This window comes from Gymnoscopelus microlampas (assembly GCF_963454915.1).
Source record: "Gymnoscopelus microlampas genome assembly, chromosome: 14".
Taxonomy (NCBI): domain Eukaryota; kingdom Metazoa; phylum Chordata; class Actinopteri; order Myctophiformes; family Myctophidae; genus Gymnoscopelus; species Gymnoscopelus microlampas.
The window spans coordinates 35,185,745-35,201,752 of record NC_139951.1 but is presented as its reverse complement, the minus strand read 5'-3'; the positions used below and the strand labels follow the sequence as shown (position 1 = coordinate 35,201,752).

Below are 16,008 nucleotides of genomic sequence, written 5' to 3'. Positions count from 1 at the left end.
ATGTGGGCTTAATATTGTTTACATTCTGTCAATGAAATGAAAGTTATCTCTGATATAATCTTTCACCAAGATATTTTTCACAATAGTCACAATAGTTACGTATTTTAAAGTTAATATACACATTAACCCATTTAAACCCGGGAGAGCATCTGTGTAACCACTTTAACCATTATTTTATACTTTGGCTATTAAATAGCAGATATACAAGCTCATAGCGCGGCACAAATCTGCTATTTTTGAAACGTTTGTGCAAATATTTGAATATATATATATCTTTAAAGCATTTCTTTTACTAAAATCTTTGCTTCTGGGGGTCCCTGGAACAAAACATTTTGAGATGGTGGTCCGTGGCCAAATATCTTTGGGGGTCCTTGACATGAAAAAGTTTGAGCACCTTAGTTTTTCAGAAAACTGTTTTAGAAGACATTTGTAGAATCGGCCTCAGGTCTTAATGGGTTAAACTAGAATTTAAAAAAAAGTGGAGGTAGATTACAGTTGGGTTGATGGCATACAGCCCATCACAGAGTGGCTGGGATGAGGATGATCACTGCCTACACAGATAATGGAGCTGAAGCAGAGCTCAGGCAGGCACTGTACTGGGCTTTTGCCGTAGGAAATTGGAGTGGACACAGACACACACACGCACAGGGCAGAGACTGCACAGTAAAATCCTTTGTGTATACTCCAAAGAATGTACAAATGGAAACAAATGGACCCTTTTACAGGTTCATTCAGCTCCATTTGTCCAATCGTAGTTACATTAATACAGGGATTTCAGTGTGTGGAAGAAAAACAAACAAACGTGATGTGAGAGTAGCCAAAAACACAAAATAGAATAATGAATAATTAATGCAGAGACTGCTTTTATATCCTCCTAACTTGCTTCATAATGTCCATACCTTACCCCCCCCCCCCCCCCCGACAACCAATACCATTACATAGTCACCCCCTCCAATTTCCTCTCCTTCCCCTTTGGAGTTGAAGCCTCCTGCCACCTTAAGTCACACTGAAGTGTATTCAGTGCTATAGACGCTCTGCCACTTTCATACAACCAACACTACTGTCTCGCACGGTGACAATGCTGTCACCAAGCCTGTCATCGTTTCTTACAAATCGTTGCTGTCGGGCAGAAACCTTGTTATCTCCATAACCTTTGTTTTTTGTAAATTAGTGCCCTACTTCGTCATACAAGAGGGTCAACACAAAAGTAGTGAACACAGCAGATCGGCTATTTTCACTAGTTTGGAGAAGAAGGTAAAACATCCGCACACTGGAAATGTATTTTCTTTAATGGCGCAACGTTTCGACCTTATAGGTCTTCATCAGGCAAATAGTTGCCTTGATGTCCAGCACCTGGCCTAAATACCGGTACATGATCTGCACATAATCTCCTCCGTGTAATATTTTAAAATGTTTTTCAAAATAATAATAAAAAAGGAAGTTTTGAACATACAAGGTTTCCACCCGACAGCGACGATGTGCTACTTGTAAACAACACTTAACGGGAGTCCTACCTGGCTGTTTCCCCTTCCACACTGTCCATTGTCTGGAAGTCTACTATCTATAATGAGCAGAACCAGGGCCAATCCAACCTGAACAAGACCAAACACATTGTGAAAGCTGCTCTTTTTGTTTTAGTATAGGGAATAGTCATGAAATATTAATTTGTGCAATTTTCCCCAGAATAGCATTTGAATACGTTCTGCATTACGATGCACAAACGGCGGAATCTGCTGCATCATGAGCACCTCTTATTTTATGAAGTATTGAATGCGAGGATGTGTGAATAATTGAAACGTTTTGAAAAGTTATTTGTTCACAGAGTTATAATACAAAATCCGCTAAAGAGGTTCTATAGCTTCTTGAACATTGGGGTATCATGCCAGGAGATGAACAAAATAAGCACTGCTGTAACAAATGTCAGGAATTAAATTCACAGAAAATTATTGTTCATGAGGCAGCTGATATAAACTTAATTGCACAAAACTACCTAGAGAGCTATCCATGTTGGAGCATGTATGTGTATGCGTGTGCGTGTGTGTGTGTGTGTGTGTGTGTGTGTGTGTGTGTGTGTGTGTGTGTGTGTGTGTGTGTGTGTGTGTGTGTGTGTGTGTGTGTACATCCAGTTGCAGGTTGGTCATTGGCTGCTTCTGCCCATAGCCTAATTTACATCCCACAGTATCCCATACACCTGCTCCCCTACTGGGGGAGGCGCTACAGCCACTACTAGGACTCACCAAGATCCTTTGAGCCTTGACTCTGGCTGGCCATCTCGCCCATCCGCACCAGAGCGTCGAAGTAGCCCTTTGCAGCAAATGTCACACCTGGAAACATGGAAGCATTGGGCATCAGATCAAGGGTGCGGAGTGGAAAACGGTATCTTCGGCAGCCCGGCAGCCCTCCCCTGTTGGCCGCAGATAGGTAAGGGTGGGCATGGGAAATAAAGTGCTAAGAGATACTATGGAGAGACTAAACAGAAGGAGGGGAAAGTAAACAACAACAAAAAGCACTAGAGGATATAGAGCAACTACAAGAAATACTAACGGATAGAAGCTAAATGGAAGCTGCAAACTAAGACAGACCATTCTTAACCACTACATGGTGAAAGGAAAACCCAAGGCGTGATGTAATAAAGGCTATTAAGAAGAAGAAAAGAAGACCAATTCTAAAAGAGCACAGCGGAGCCACCTTAGACAAAAGCTCTTTAAACGCCCAAACAAAAGCATCTCAACCACCTTAAGTTTTAAACTTTAGTTCTCTTTCTCAGCATTCGTTTCACAGTGGGAACAATAATGAGACACTCACTCGTGCTACTCAGACAACCAAGGTTACGCTAGTACCCCAAAGTTACTGTCCACTTTCCCTGACAGAGAGGTCAAAGCGATTCATTCAGCGATTGAAGTGCTGTAGCTGCACCCCACCGGCGCCGTCTATCATCACACGAAACAGGGGCGAAGGTGCGACACTACGGCCACTCCGTCCCCCAGCAGAGGGACACTCTGAACTCACCAGCATGAGTCTAGTCATAGAAGCAGTTGATTGGAGTTAAGGGAGGTCAGAAGGGTTAGCCACACTGGGAGCAGTGATTATGACAGAGGAAACATGGCCAGTATAAACGAACATACATATGGATGAGGAGTGTGTGGATTACAGGCAGCCATACTGATGGGTGTTTTGGTGATTTGAACCGCCAGCCAGATGGCTTTCCAGAATGCACACGACACTCTGTCTAGATTAGCGATGAAGGCCTTTGCTGTCAGGGTCCCCAGAAGATGGAATGACCTGTGCCAGGAACTAGCTGGGGTTAATTTGCATTGTGCACACGGGAGATTATTGTAGCCTGGCTCCAGAACATAGGCCCCGCCCACTCCACTGTAGTGGACTGCTTCTCTTGCAGCTTCAGTCAGATAATCAGGCTAGAGAGATATTGTGCTTTGAACTTGAACATTTTAAAATGATTCTAAATTTCTCAAAAATAGCAGATGTACAAGCTCACTGAGCTATTTTTGAATAGCCAAAGTATAAAGAATAAAATATGAATAAAGTGGTTAAAATGATTTTTAGTTATAGCCTATAACCATTATTTTATACTTTGGCTATTCAAAAATAGCAGATATACAAGCTCAATCTATGAGCTTGTAGATCTGCTTTTTTTTTATCGTGAAAATTTGTGCAAATCTTATATATCTATATATTTTACATTTTTAACCCAAATCTTTGCTTCTGGGGGTCCCTGGAACAAAACTTTTGCATGTCAAGGACCCCCAAAATTATATGTATTCGGTCGTGGAAACCCCCCCCCCATCTCAAAATATGTTGTTCCATGGTTCCAGCTTTGAACTTCGTGTAATACCTCTTATCAGCCAGTAGTGGTCCTACACCACCACAGGATATACATAGGGAGACCACCTCCAACCACTGCAGTTGTGTGCACTTACTGTATGATGATAGCTCACTGTACCACCGTGGTTCTCAAACTTTTTCATGTCAAGGATCCTATTGTGTACCAGGGACTTCCAGAAGAGAGGATTTGGGTAAAAAAAAAAAGTCTAAATTATTCTAAATTTCTCAAACATGACAGATGTACAAGCTCACTGAGCTACTTTTGAATAGCTTAAGTATAAAGTATAAAATATGGATAAAGTGGTTAAAAAATTGTGTGATGCTATATACATTTTGCTGGGGACCCCCTGGAAGAACCCTCTCAAGGACCCCTGGGAGTCCCCGGACCCCACTTTGAGAACCACTGCTCTACCCTACAGATTGGTTAAAATATAAATGTATTTATTAAACTGTATTCTGGATTGCAGCTTTTAAACATGTTGTTTTTCCACTTCCTGATTTAACTGTGAAGCAACAAAAAATGTATTATTATATTATTATTATTACACTGCAGGGAAAAAGACAGACAATATTTACTCTCTAGATAGTAAACAGTATAAAAAGACCAGACTACAATCAAGCTCACATGCATTGCTGTTTTTCCTGTGGCTGACTGAGGTCCTCAGAGACCACGACTGACGCCTTCTGTTATGCAAGTTATTGTTCTCCTTCTGACTATGAAAAGGAGAGTCTGGCTGCACAGTCCATACACAATAGACATGGCTAGCACATAATGCTTCAATAGCTCTTCCCACCTCTTGAGAAAATGATCAAAACAAAGAAAAAGGGCTCCGTCTGCTCTGGAGTTCTGGATGGACTGTAAACCAACCAGCAAAAGGCAAATGCCCACACACTGCAACTGAACAACATACCACCGGTAAGCCTGGATACATGCTGATGCTGGCCAGTGAAAGAGAGAGGCTCAGAGTTATGCGCAGGTGGAGAGAGAGTGTGGAGTAGTTAAAGGGATATTTCACTTTCAAAAAACTTTTGGTCGTTTTATCGTCTACTCAGGCTTTTGTGAGCCCCCCAGACCGTTTTTAAGTTGCTTGATTCATTATTTAGATATTTGATATTCATTTTATCAGACACGCCCCCTTCCTATACAAACCCATTATAACTTCAAAATCCATTTTTAACATGTTAGATTCATCAAAAACATCCGTCCTTGGTTCTGGTGACTCACCCTGCCCTCCTAATACGCGAGGGGCCGTGTTTTTTCGATAACTTTTTTCATTTATTTTTTATATTTTTTGGGGGAAAATGAAAAATTAAATACAATAAAAAAATAAAATAAAATAAAGGAAAAAAGTAATCGAAAAAACACGGCCCCCTCACGTATTAGGAGGGCAGGGTGAGTCAGCAGAAACAAGGACGGGTGTTTTTGATGAATCTAACAGGTTAAAAATTGAGTTTGAAGTTGGGTGAAATGGGTTTGTATAGGAAGGGGGCGTGTCTGATAAAATGAATATCAAATATCTAAATACTAAATCAAGCAACTTACAAACGGTCTGGGGGTCTCACAAAAGCCTGAGTAGACGATGAAATGACCCAAAGTCTTTTTGAAAGTGAAATATCCCTTTAAAGCCAGATTTATATGTAGTGGTGTGCCAGTGTTGCGTGTGAAAACTGCAGATCATGATGCCACGTGCTGTGCGCTTGTCGCTGTGCTTGTGCCTGAAGCACTGGACTAGCCTGGCATGGCCAGACTAATATCACTACGTAGATATATTAGTCTGGAATCTCTGTGTGGAACCTGCATTTCCAAGGGGCGGATAAAAAAAATGCCTCTGGTGGTGATAAACCCGCCCCATATTTGCATACTGGTTCCTGATTGGTGCCCCACTACTTCGGGGGCAGCAAAATCCTATAAGAACCTATAACAGTGGTTCTCAAACTTTTTCATGTCAAGGACCCCCAAAATGATATGTATTTGGCTGCGGACCCCCATCTAAAATGTTTTGTTCCAGGGACCCCCAGAAGCAAAGATTAGAGTTACAAATGTTAGCTTTAAAAATATATATATTCATAGATTTGCACAAATTTTCAAGATTTAAAAAAAAATAGCAGATCTACAAGCTCATAGCGCGGCACTCGGTGCCGCGCTATGAGCTTGTACAGTATATCTGCTATTTTTGAATAGCCAAAGTATAAAAGGTCATAATTATTCTGATGCTATATTTACATATTTTGCTGGGTACCCCCTGGAACCCCCTCAAGTACCCCTGGGGGTCCCCGGACCCCACTTTGAGAACCAAGGACCTATAACAACCAGTGCAAAACATTTTTGCACTGGCAAATTGGTCTGGTTTCCAGGCTAGCACTGGACAGCAAGGGATGGATGGCTGGATGGATGGATGGATGGATGGATGGATGGATGGATGGACGGACGGACGGGTTCATTTACAGGTGGGACGGCGAGCTGGCTAGGGCGAGACAGACAGAAATGAGTGATTGGACGGAAGAGGGAGGCGTAAAGAGGATTAGAATGGCGATGAAGGCTGATAGGGACTCGGGAGCGAGTGACGCGGTGCCTCCCTCACCACCTCCACAGTCAATTAAACAAGAACAAGGGGTGAGACCCGGGCTCTAAACAAGCTTATCTGCCGATTGATCAGTTGTACTCGAGGCTTCGTTCACACCCCCTTTCCGACCTCAACCCACTTGGATCTCCGTCAAGCCTTTCAACATCCTCTATCAAATACCCTACTTCCTCTCCTACACGCTCTCTCCTTCTTTCTTACGATTTCTCACAGTTGAATTCTTCCCGGTGACAGCTCTCTCCGCCCCCCCGCCCTCATAGCTCTATGGAGACATGGGACTGAGTGACATGTCCCCCACCTTCCAGCCCACTCAAAACCTGCATCCATAAAGCTATGTGATGAGTTTCTGTTCAAAGCATCTCATTCTGCAGTCCCACCTTTGCATCAAACCAAGCACTTCAGAATCAAACATAACCGTCTGGAATGGACCCAAAAAGGTCTTTCCCACTCCACTTCCCAAGCCCCCCCCCCCCCCGCTCCCAAAACCGCTGCTACACACCCCAGTAGGCTCATCCCCGACCCTCACAAACAGGAGGCGCTACTGGCTATTGTTTGCGGTACCAATGGATGCCCACCGGGTGCCCGGCTTTGCCGTGCTTTTATTCTACTCCCTCTCTCTCTGAGTGCACTCTCTATAAAAGCCCAGGCATTGCTGCCTGGCATTGACGAAGTGTAATCCCCACTCTGGGGAGTCGCAAGGCTATTTTTAGCCTTATCTATCTAGACGGTGCTGAGGCCTCCTTTTATCCCATTCAATCCGGGAACGCATCTGTGTAATTTTTTATTTTTAGCTATAGCCTATAAACCACTATTTTATACTTTGGCTATTTTTTTTTATCGTGAAATTTTGTGCAAATCTTTGAACATTTTCTCTCAAATCTTTGCTTCTGGGGGTCCCTGGAACAAAACGTTTTCATGTAAAGGACCCCCAAAATTAAATGTAATTGGCCGCGGACCCCCCCCCCCCCCCCCCCACAGGAGCAAATAGATTTGAGTTAAACATGTTCGCTTTATGCTTGCAGAGCTTGCAGAACTGCAATTCTTTTGAATAGCCAAAGTATAAAATGTGACTTAAATCAAAAAGATTACACAGATGCGTTCCCAGATTGAGTGGGTTATTGGCCTGTGAGTTTCTCTCAGAGACTTCCCTGCTCGCCCTCCCCCCCTTCTAAGCCCGATGCAGGGAAAGGACTGCTCACTGAACACACCCGAGCACAGCTGCGGACCACAACTACAGCCACGACTTATCATCATCGCAACCTGCTTACTCTTGAATACCGTTGCTCTAATTTTCTTTGGTCTGGGGCCATGTACGGTACACACACAGTCCTATACTCCTGTCATTGTGTCATATTTCACATTTCATCAGATAGATAAGCCCGACGACGCCATCTTGTCCTCCCTGCAGAATGAAGCGGAAGAGACAAGTGCTAAAAGACGTCTTTATCGCAGCGGTCGCTCAAACGTTGCCTGGAGGCCAGGCTTATCTGAGTCCACGCGTGGCCCCTGTCAACGGCACAACGGTGTCGGGGACATTAATTTTGATGCAAGTCCAAACCTAATCAACATTCATAAAATTATGCAAATAAGACGCCTAATGACCAGCTCTCACTAGAATCTCTGTAACACTGATTAATAACTAGGCTCTGACATGCTGCTGTGTCAAGGTAATGATCGCGGATGTCCATTCCTGTTTTTGTCGGCTCTGTAGGAGGCGAGCTGTCTACAGGTCTGTGAGTCTGTCTGAGTGTCTGTCTGAGTGTCTGTCTGTGTGTCCGGGGCAAATCTAGCGAGCCGCTGGACCGATCAGCAGGACATTTCTCGTGCACGTGTCAATAAGCCATGGAGGTTTTACTTTTAACTATTTAACTATTATTTTAGAATGCTTTAATGTTTCTCAACGTCTGGGTCCAACTGGACCCTGACGGGTCTGTAACTCAGAGAGTACAAATGAAACAAAATGTGGTTCCATTTGTATTAACACTCATGACTTTACAGTGATTGGGGTCCCAGAGATTAAAAATAAAACAGGGATCAAAAGGGGGTCTGTGGCCTTATGCATATCAAACTGGGGGTCCTTGAAATTCGAAAGGTTGAGAATAACTGTTAAAGGGATAGTTCACCCACTTTTTTTTCTATCGATTAGTCAACCCATGGAGATTTGAATTCATGGATTTTGTTTTGTTTTTCTCACATTCCTAAGCCAATAATTTGATGACCAGCGGACCGGTAGGCAGCGGTTCTGGTAGGAGACACAAAGGAGACAGGAACTGCTGCCGGTCATCAAATTATTGGCTTAGGAATGCGACAAAAAAAAATATATATATGAATTCAAGTCTCCATGGGGTGTCTAATCAATAGAAAAAAAGTCATTTTGGGGGTGAACTATCCCTTTAATGGAAGTCAAAGGGGGTCTGATCTAGCTGAAACCTGGCCAAAATACAGAGACGTCACATATATGTAATAGGTCATTGGATCTCAAAGTGGTGTCCCAGGGGTCCTTGGGGGGATACCAGGGGGTCCCCAGGAAAATGGGGGTCCCCAGGAAAATGTATTAATAAAGCTTCACAATCATGTTAACCCCTGTATCAATATTTTATACTTTGGCTATGAAAAAAAAGCAGATTGTAGATCTGCTATTTTTGACAAATCTTGAAATGTGTTATATACATGTTCAGGTGGGGATCCGCGGCCACATACATATCAATTTGAGGGTCCTTGGCACGAAAACGTTTGAGAACCACTGTCTGACGTCATAGACTGGCCGCACGAAGGGCCAGTGATCAACAGGTTTTGTTTTGTTGTCACAATGAACATTCATTTCTCCCAATTGTTATTCTCTCTCTCTCTCTCTCTCTCTATCTCTCTCTCTTTCTCTCTCTCTCTCTCTCTCTCTCTCTCTCTCTCTCTCTCTCTCTCTCTCTCTCTCTCTCTCTCTCTCTCTCTTTCCTGCTCTGTCTTCAGTCGTGTCCTGGATTACCGGCGGTGTCCGTTCTCTTTTCGGTGGACCCCTTGGGGCCGGCGGCCTATTCTCAGAGCTCGTCTCACTGCTCCACTTCCCATTGGCCTGTGCCCCACTTATAGCTCTGCTCCTCCCGACTCCCTCAAGACATTTACATCAGCTTCAGTCTCCTCAACCTTGAGCCATCGCTGCATGTGTACCCCGTTAAACACACGCTGTTTGTATTAGCATTTCAGGACGGCGATTTTATGAATGCTATTTACTTGCCATTTCTGACCCTAAGCTTAAAGCCAAAAATAGCAGATCCACAAGCTCACAATGTGTCGCAGTGCCTATTTTTGGAGTGCGACACCTAACCCATAAACCTCTTAAATGCCTAATCGCAAACCTGAATCTTTTCCTAATTGTAAATCTAAGTCTATAAAGTCATTCTTAACCATAAAACAATGTTTTTTCTCTTGAGAACCTGGAAAATGGTCCTTGCGATGTCTATTTCTCAAATTCTACTATGCTTGTGGTGGGACGTTCGCCCCTCGCAAGTATAGCAATACAAGCACACACACAGACACACACACACACACACAAGAAAAGGACTTGAAGACACGTAGAACTGATTAAGAAGTGGACATGCATGGTGGACAGACACATCGACAGGGAAACAATCTGGACGGTTAACAATACAGATTACGACGACCACGCACACGCACACACACACACACACACACACACACACACACACACACACACACACACACACACACACACAGACACACACAAACACACGGTGAGAACGTAGCAACTTCTCCTATCTGAAGGAAATATTATAAGTTATGCAGTGAATATTCCATTGAGCAGATTATTTTACTGCGTGCGTGTGTGAAGTGTACGGTCTGCATTTCTATAGCGATGGGACCGTCTCCGGAATGGCAGCGTGTCAAAAGAGCCAAATGGTAGTTTAACCACTTTCAACCTGCTGCCCACATTTTGCCATGTCATTATAGGCAACAATGTTCAAAAATGTTCATATTATTTAAAAAAAAAATCCAAAACATTTCATTTCTTTTACAATTTGTCGTAAAAACAAGCCTAAATAGGCGATTTAAAAGCTCACAACACATCGTAACACGACGTTGTGACCTTGCAGATCGGCTATTTTCACTATTCATCGTATGACAAAGTACAGTATATATACTGTAGGGCTTAAACCCCACTATCCGCATTCTGGGAAAACCTGTCGCAGAAAATAGCAGATCTACAAGCTCTGATGCGCTGAGAGCTTGTAGATCTGCTATTTTCTGCGAAGACATTTAATGTAGAGTGAAAACAGTAAACTGCCCTGAGGGACTCTGGTCAACCAAGCATAGGGTTCAAGTTGTTCAAAGCCAAATGGATGGACCACCCCCAAGAGTCTTTGATCTACTTGAGAGGTGAGATGGGGGGAGGGCATTGACACGCTACTGTACATCAGCAGCGACAGAAAAACACCCCATACCACCATCAACATTATCATCATCATGAGCCGAGTTCATCTCTAGCTGAGACTGACCAAGAGGACATAAAAGCAGCGGCAAGTGTCGGGCAAGCTGTGGCCCTCTACCTGGACCACAAGACAAAGAGGAGGAGAAATGACGGGGGGATGAGAGAGAGAGAGGGAAAGAGAAGGGAAGAAGGAGGAAAAAAAAGGGGTTGTGTACTCACTGGAGAGCGCCTTCTCGTAGCTCTTCCCCATGGCGATGAAGTTCCGCAAGCACGGGTTGAACTGCTCCATGATGGACTGAAAACAGAGAGAGAGCACGTTTGGTTTTTGCCGTTAAAGGCTGATTTGTGCATCATCGTACGACGCAGGATAATTTAAGCATAAGTCACCCACACGAGGAGCAGGGAGACAGAAAGAGAGCGAGTGAGGAGCGAGCGACCAGCAGCAGGCTGCTACAGTGTGCTCACACCACTCTTTAATAGGACACACAGACACCGCTCATTCAGATGTAAGCAAACCATGAGGGAGAGGAAAGGTGTGAGGATTCACTGCAAACTCACATATCATGGGCTGGACATGCAGAGAGAGCGAGAGAGAGAGAGAGAGAGAGACACCACTGATGGTTTTAATGTATAAAGCATGAGGGAGCTTGCTTCCCTCTAACCTCCCTTTAGACAAACTGTGAGTTTGGCTGCTGAGTGGCAGTGCCCAGCAGCAGACCTGGCAACCCCATCGCTATGTCCTCTTCCACAATGTGTGTGTGTGTGTGTGTGTGTGTGTGTGTGTGTGTGTGTGTGTGTGTGTGTGTGTGTGTGTGTGTGTGTGTGTGTGTGTGTGTGTGTGTGTGTGTGTGTGTGTGTGTGTGTGTGTGTGTGTGTGTGTGTGTGTGGGGAGGGAGATCATACATTGCTAAGTGAATGGAGGCCCCTTTTGGGTACGATACACTCAGATTGAAATTAACACTCATGATAATTTTACAATTTACACTCAAGACTTCAAATGAAGACAGGAGTTTCGCGGTGTACAAAGAAACCCTTTACACTCGCACGAGTCAAATCAACACTCCGGATTTTTGCAGTGTACAACGGAAGGAGAAAATAGGTGGCCAAGGAGAGATAATTGCTTAGCCGTCTGTGGGAAAGCGAGGAACTGGAGGATGAAGGGTGAAGGGGATTCAGATGGTGGCTCCTGGATGCCAACTCTGCCATCGGCACCAGATTCGCAGGTTTGATTCATACACGGTCTGGTGGCACCACCGACTCAGTTGGCACTTGCCTTGTAGGAAATCGTTGGTCAGAAACCTTGTATCTCCATATTTCAACTTTGTATGTTTTTTTCCCCGTAGATTCATGCTCTACTTCATCATATAAGAGTGTTGCATAAAAGTAGTGAAAATAGCAGATCTACAAGCTCACAACTCATGACGTGTCGCATCTGTGAGCTTGTGGATCGGCTGTTTTCACTTTTCTTTTAAGTTTTTTAAATAATTTAAGAAAAGAACCGTTTTGGACATGCATGGTTTCCACCCGACAGTAACTAAATGGAAAATGGGGCAGTGTGGGGTGTGTTAATGGGTTCCTCTTTAGGGAGGGGAACAGCAGAAATAGGAAATGTGACAAGGCTTACTCTTTAGCAGGGAGAGCAAGTAAAGTACACTAGAGCAGTGGTTCTCAAACCTTTTCATGTCAAGGACCCCCACATTGATATGTATTTGGCCACGGACCCCCATCTGAAAATATTTTGTGCCAGGGACCCCCCATACAAGATTTGTTTTAAAAAGTAAAAAAAAATATATTCCAAATGTTAAACATTTTTGCATGATTTCTTTTGAAAATAGCTGATCTACAAGCTCACAACGCGTCACAAAGCGACACTTTGTGAGCTTGTAGATCGGCTATTTTCAAATAGCCAATGTATATCGGGCTCAAGTGGTTAAACTGAATTGAATGCAAAATGAACTAATTTTGATGGGAACCCCCTGGAACACCCCCAAGGACCACTGGCGGTCCCCGGACCCCACTTTAAGAACCAACCATAGACTGTAAAAAATAATGGACAAACCCACACCATTGGTTTCTAAAAAACGTATACGAAGCCGATTGTTCAGGAATTTCAAATCCGCCATCTTTCTATCGCGTCATATCGCGTCATATCCTGCAGAATGCAACCAGACCAGTATAGAGGATATGCGTGTGACATCATCATCAAACCCGGAAGTTATGCAGGAATGCCTACTGAGTGTCAAAAAAAATACTTTCTGGCCTTGACAGCCCATGCATCCAAACAGAAAAGTCATATCTGATTGCATTAAACAACATTAAACAATGTTAAACTCACTTTGCATGTTGCTTTGCCACTCGCTTTGCCACTCGATGTGCCATTCACTTTAAGCATGCGCATATCCTCTATTGGTTGGGTAGCTTGTCAATCAAGAGCAGGGGCGTGGAATGAATGCTATTGGTTGTGTAGCTTGTTAATCAAATCATCCCGCCCCTCCTAGAGCATAACCTATTTTATCGTAAATGTTTTAATAAATTGGACCATAATTTACCAAAACGCATATCATGATGATTGAAAGAAGACTTTAAACTAGCGACTGGAAGCATATAGTATTTATGAGAATGTTTACTAAGGTAAGAAAATCAAGTCTAAAGTTTGTCAAAAACCCATCCGCTTGCATTAAGAGAAATGATTTCTGACACCAGCAGGGGTAAAACAGCGAAACTACAGGCTATACATATGAACTGTCACTTGAACTCTCTTCCTATATCGACTCAATTTCAAAGCAGCAAGCTGCACCCTTAGAACCAACGCACTAGAGGTCCACCAAAAACCGAAAGTACCCAACAATACCCGAGACCCAGGCAGGTTCAGGTCCATGTTTTATTATGTTCAGGCCCAGTACCTCGAGTCCCGAGTCCGTCTATCATTATGTGTAACACCAGAGTGGAATCTGAGAAGACACCATACTCTGTGTCACGGAGAAAAGCATGAAGTACTGCATTACGATTAGGCTGACCTAGGATCAGATTGCTGCAATGCAAAAGAAGGAGATAAAAAGTTGAGCTGTGGCATCCGTGTCAGGCTGCCAGCTGAGTTGAGAGAGAAGATCAAAGGTGTGCGATTATGGATTCCTTCTTCGGCGAGCTGAAAAACATGTTTGTTGTTTGATTTGTCTCTTACTGTAGGCTGTTACATACAGTACACTGATAGTTAGATCCATTATGAAGTAGCCACTGGCATCTACTGGGAAAACATAATTTTTGCCAGACATTTTGACTATTGAGTTTTCAGTTCCATATCATTGCTGTCAGGCAGAAACCTCATATTTCCATATTTCAACTTGTTTTTACATGAATTAAGGCCCTACTTCATCAGACAAGAGTGTCGCACCAAAGTAGTGAAAATAGCAGATCTACAAGCTCACAATAGATGGCTATTTTCACTATATCAAAATGATGATAATGACATGTTAATGATAAAAAAAGGAAAGGTTTTGGACATACTAGGTTTCCACCCAACAACAATGATATAATACCCAACAGTCGGGGTCAGTTGTGTATATATTGGAACTAATTCCATACAGTAGGTCCAAGAAGTATTTGGGTCCATCATGCACACCTTAATCTTCCGTGTTAACGTTCCATTTGTTTTTGAGAGCGTAGAAATGTAATGAAATGGACCTGTACATTAATGTGTAATGTACTGTATATAATACTATAATTAATGTCATTATAGTATTTTTTGTACAGTGTACACTCTAAAGTTACATTTGCAGCAAGTTTTATTCTATTCTATTTACAACTCTATATTCCCATAGTTATCATTGCTATAGATATTCTTTTGCTAAAACAAAAATATTTGTCTATTAAAAAGTTAAAGCTCTGTCTCTCTGTCTCTCCAGTAAACAGAAAATGCATTTTCAGGTCGCGGAGCAGGATACCAATTTCATCCAATCAGGAGAGAGAACTCATCCAGGATACAGGATGAACAAGTGAAACTGAAGTGATGACACAAAGAACTGAGCAGACATAATTGGAACTGGAACACAAAACTTTAATTTAAACTGAAAAATGGGTGCTCTCTCCTAATTGGCTGACATTGGCAACCCACCTAAAGAGCTGGAGAGACAGGGAGACCCCTGTTACTGAACAAACACTCTATAGCAATGATCACTATCAGAATAATAGGGCTTCGACTTTTTAGCTATAAGCTTTTTGTTTTAACCGACACCTACCTTTAAATAAAACCTTATTTTTTATTTTTGTCTCATTCTGAAGCGTGCAATCTCATCAGCATGTGGGTGTAAATGGACCATTTCCAATTCTGGATGCTCCATCTGAATATAGTCACGACTGCAAGTTAAGTTACAACCTGTTTGTGTTCTCCAAGACCCTTTCTCTCTCACACGCACGCACGCACGCACGCACGCACGCACGCACGCACGCACGCACGCACGCACGCACGCACGCACGCACGCACGCACGCACGCACGCACGCACGCACGCACGCACCCTGTCTCCTTCCTTACAGATGGCCAAGTATTGATCCCCTCTGTCCTGCCACCTCAACAATGCAGGGATGTTGGATGTGAGCGCTATGACGTTTCAGTGGAACCTCAGGTCACCTACAGTGCATGTGACTGGGCTGTCATGCCATCCGAGTCAGACCCTAGACTCTATAGGGTCAGATGATCTGACCCTATAGAGTCTAGGGGTCAGATGGCTGTCCAGATACAGTATCAGTAACAGGATGTCAGTCATCTCCATATTTGGGCAAGGTTTCAGCCCTATCCGAGCGACCTTGACCTCCATTATTATCATAAGTAAAAAGTATCACAGAAATATTTTTCAAAAATATTTCAATTATGTGAGAAATACATTTGGGGGGTTACTTCCTCTGCCTACTGGCAGTTTGCACAAGAAATTTAGCACTGCATCCATCGGTCCAGTGGTTTACAAGATTAGCCCCAGACTGTGTGCGCGTGCGTGTGCGTGTGCGTGTGCGAGTGTGTGTGTGTGCGTGCGCGCTGTATTTGCCTCAGCGTGGCAATGGAGGGTGTCGACACACAGCACACACAATAAGCAGAGGTTCTGAAGGAAAAGCCAGGCATATAATGACTTCCTCCTCCTATTCCTCCTCCT

General features: G+C 43.4%; 1 protein-coding gene across 3 annotated transcripts in view; it reads right to left on the bottom strand.

Annotated features, from left to right (window-relative positions):
• The window catches only part of baiap2b (BAR/IMD domain containing adaptor protein 2b), a 94,710-nt gene that overhangs the window by 56,432 nt on the left and 22,270 nt on the right, over positions 1-16,008 (bottom strand). The window contains exons 2-3 of one of the 3 annotated variants that reach the window (XM_084078026.1): positions 11,086-11,161; positions 2,238-2,324 (exon numbers count right to left, since the gene is read on the bottom strand). In XM_084078026.1, coding sequence (XP_083934152.1) covers positions 2,238-2,324; positions 11,086-11,161 — 163 coding nt within the window. Of the gene's footprint in view, positions 1-2,237; positions 2,325-11,081; positions 11,162-16,008 lie in introns of those variants that run through there. The other 2 variants (XM_084078027.1, XM_084078028.1) reach the window with 2 other exon arrangements.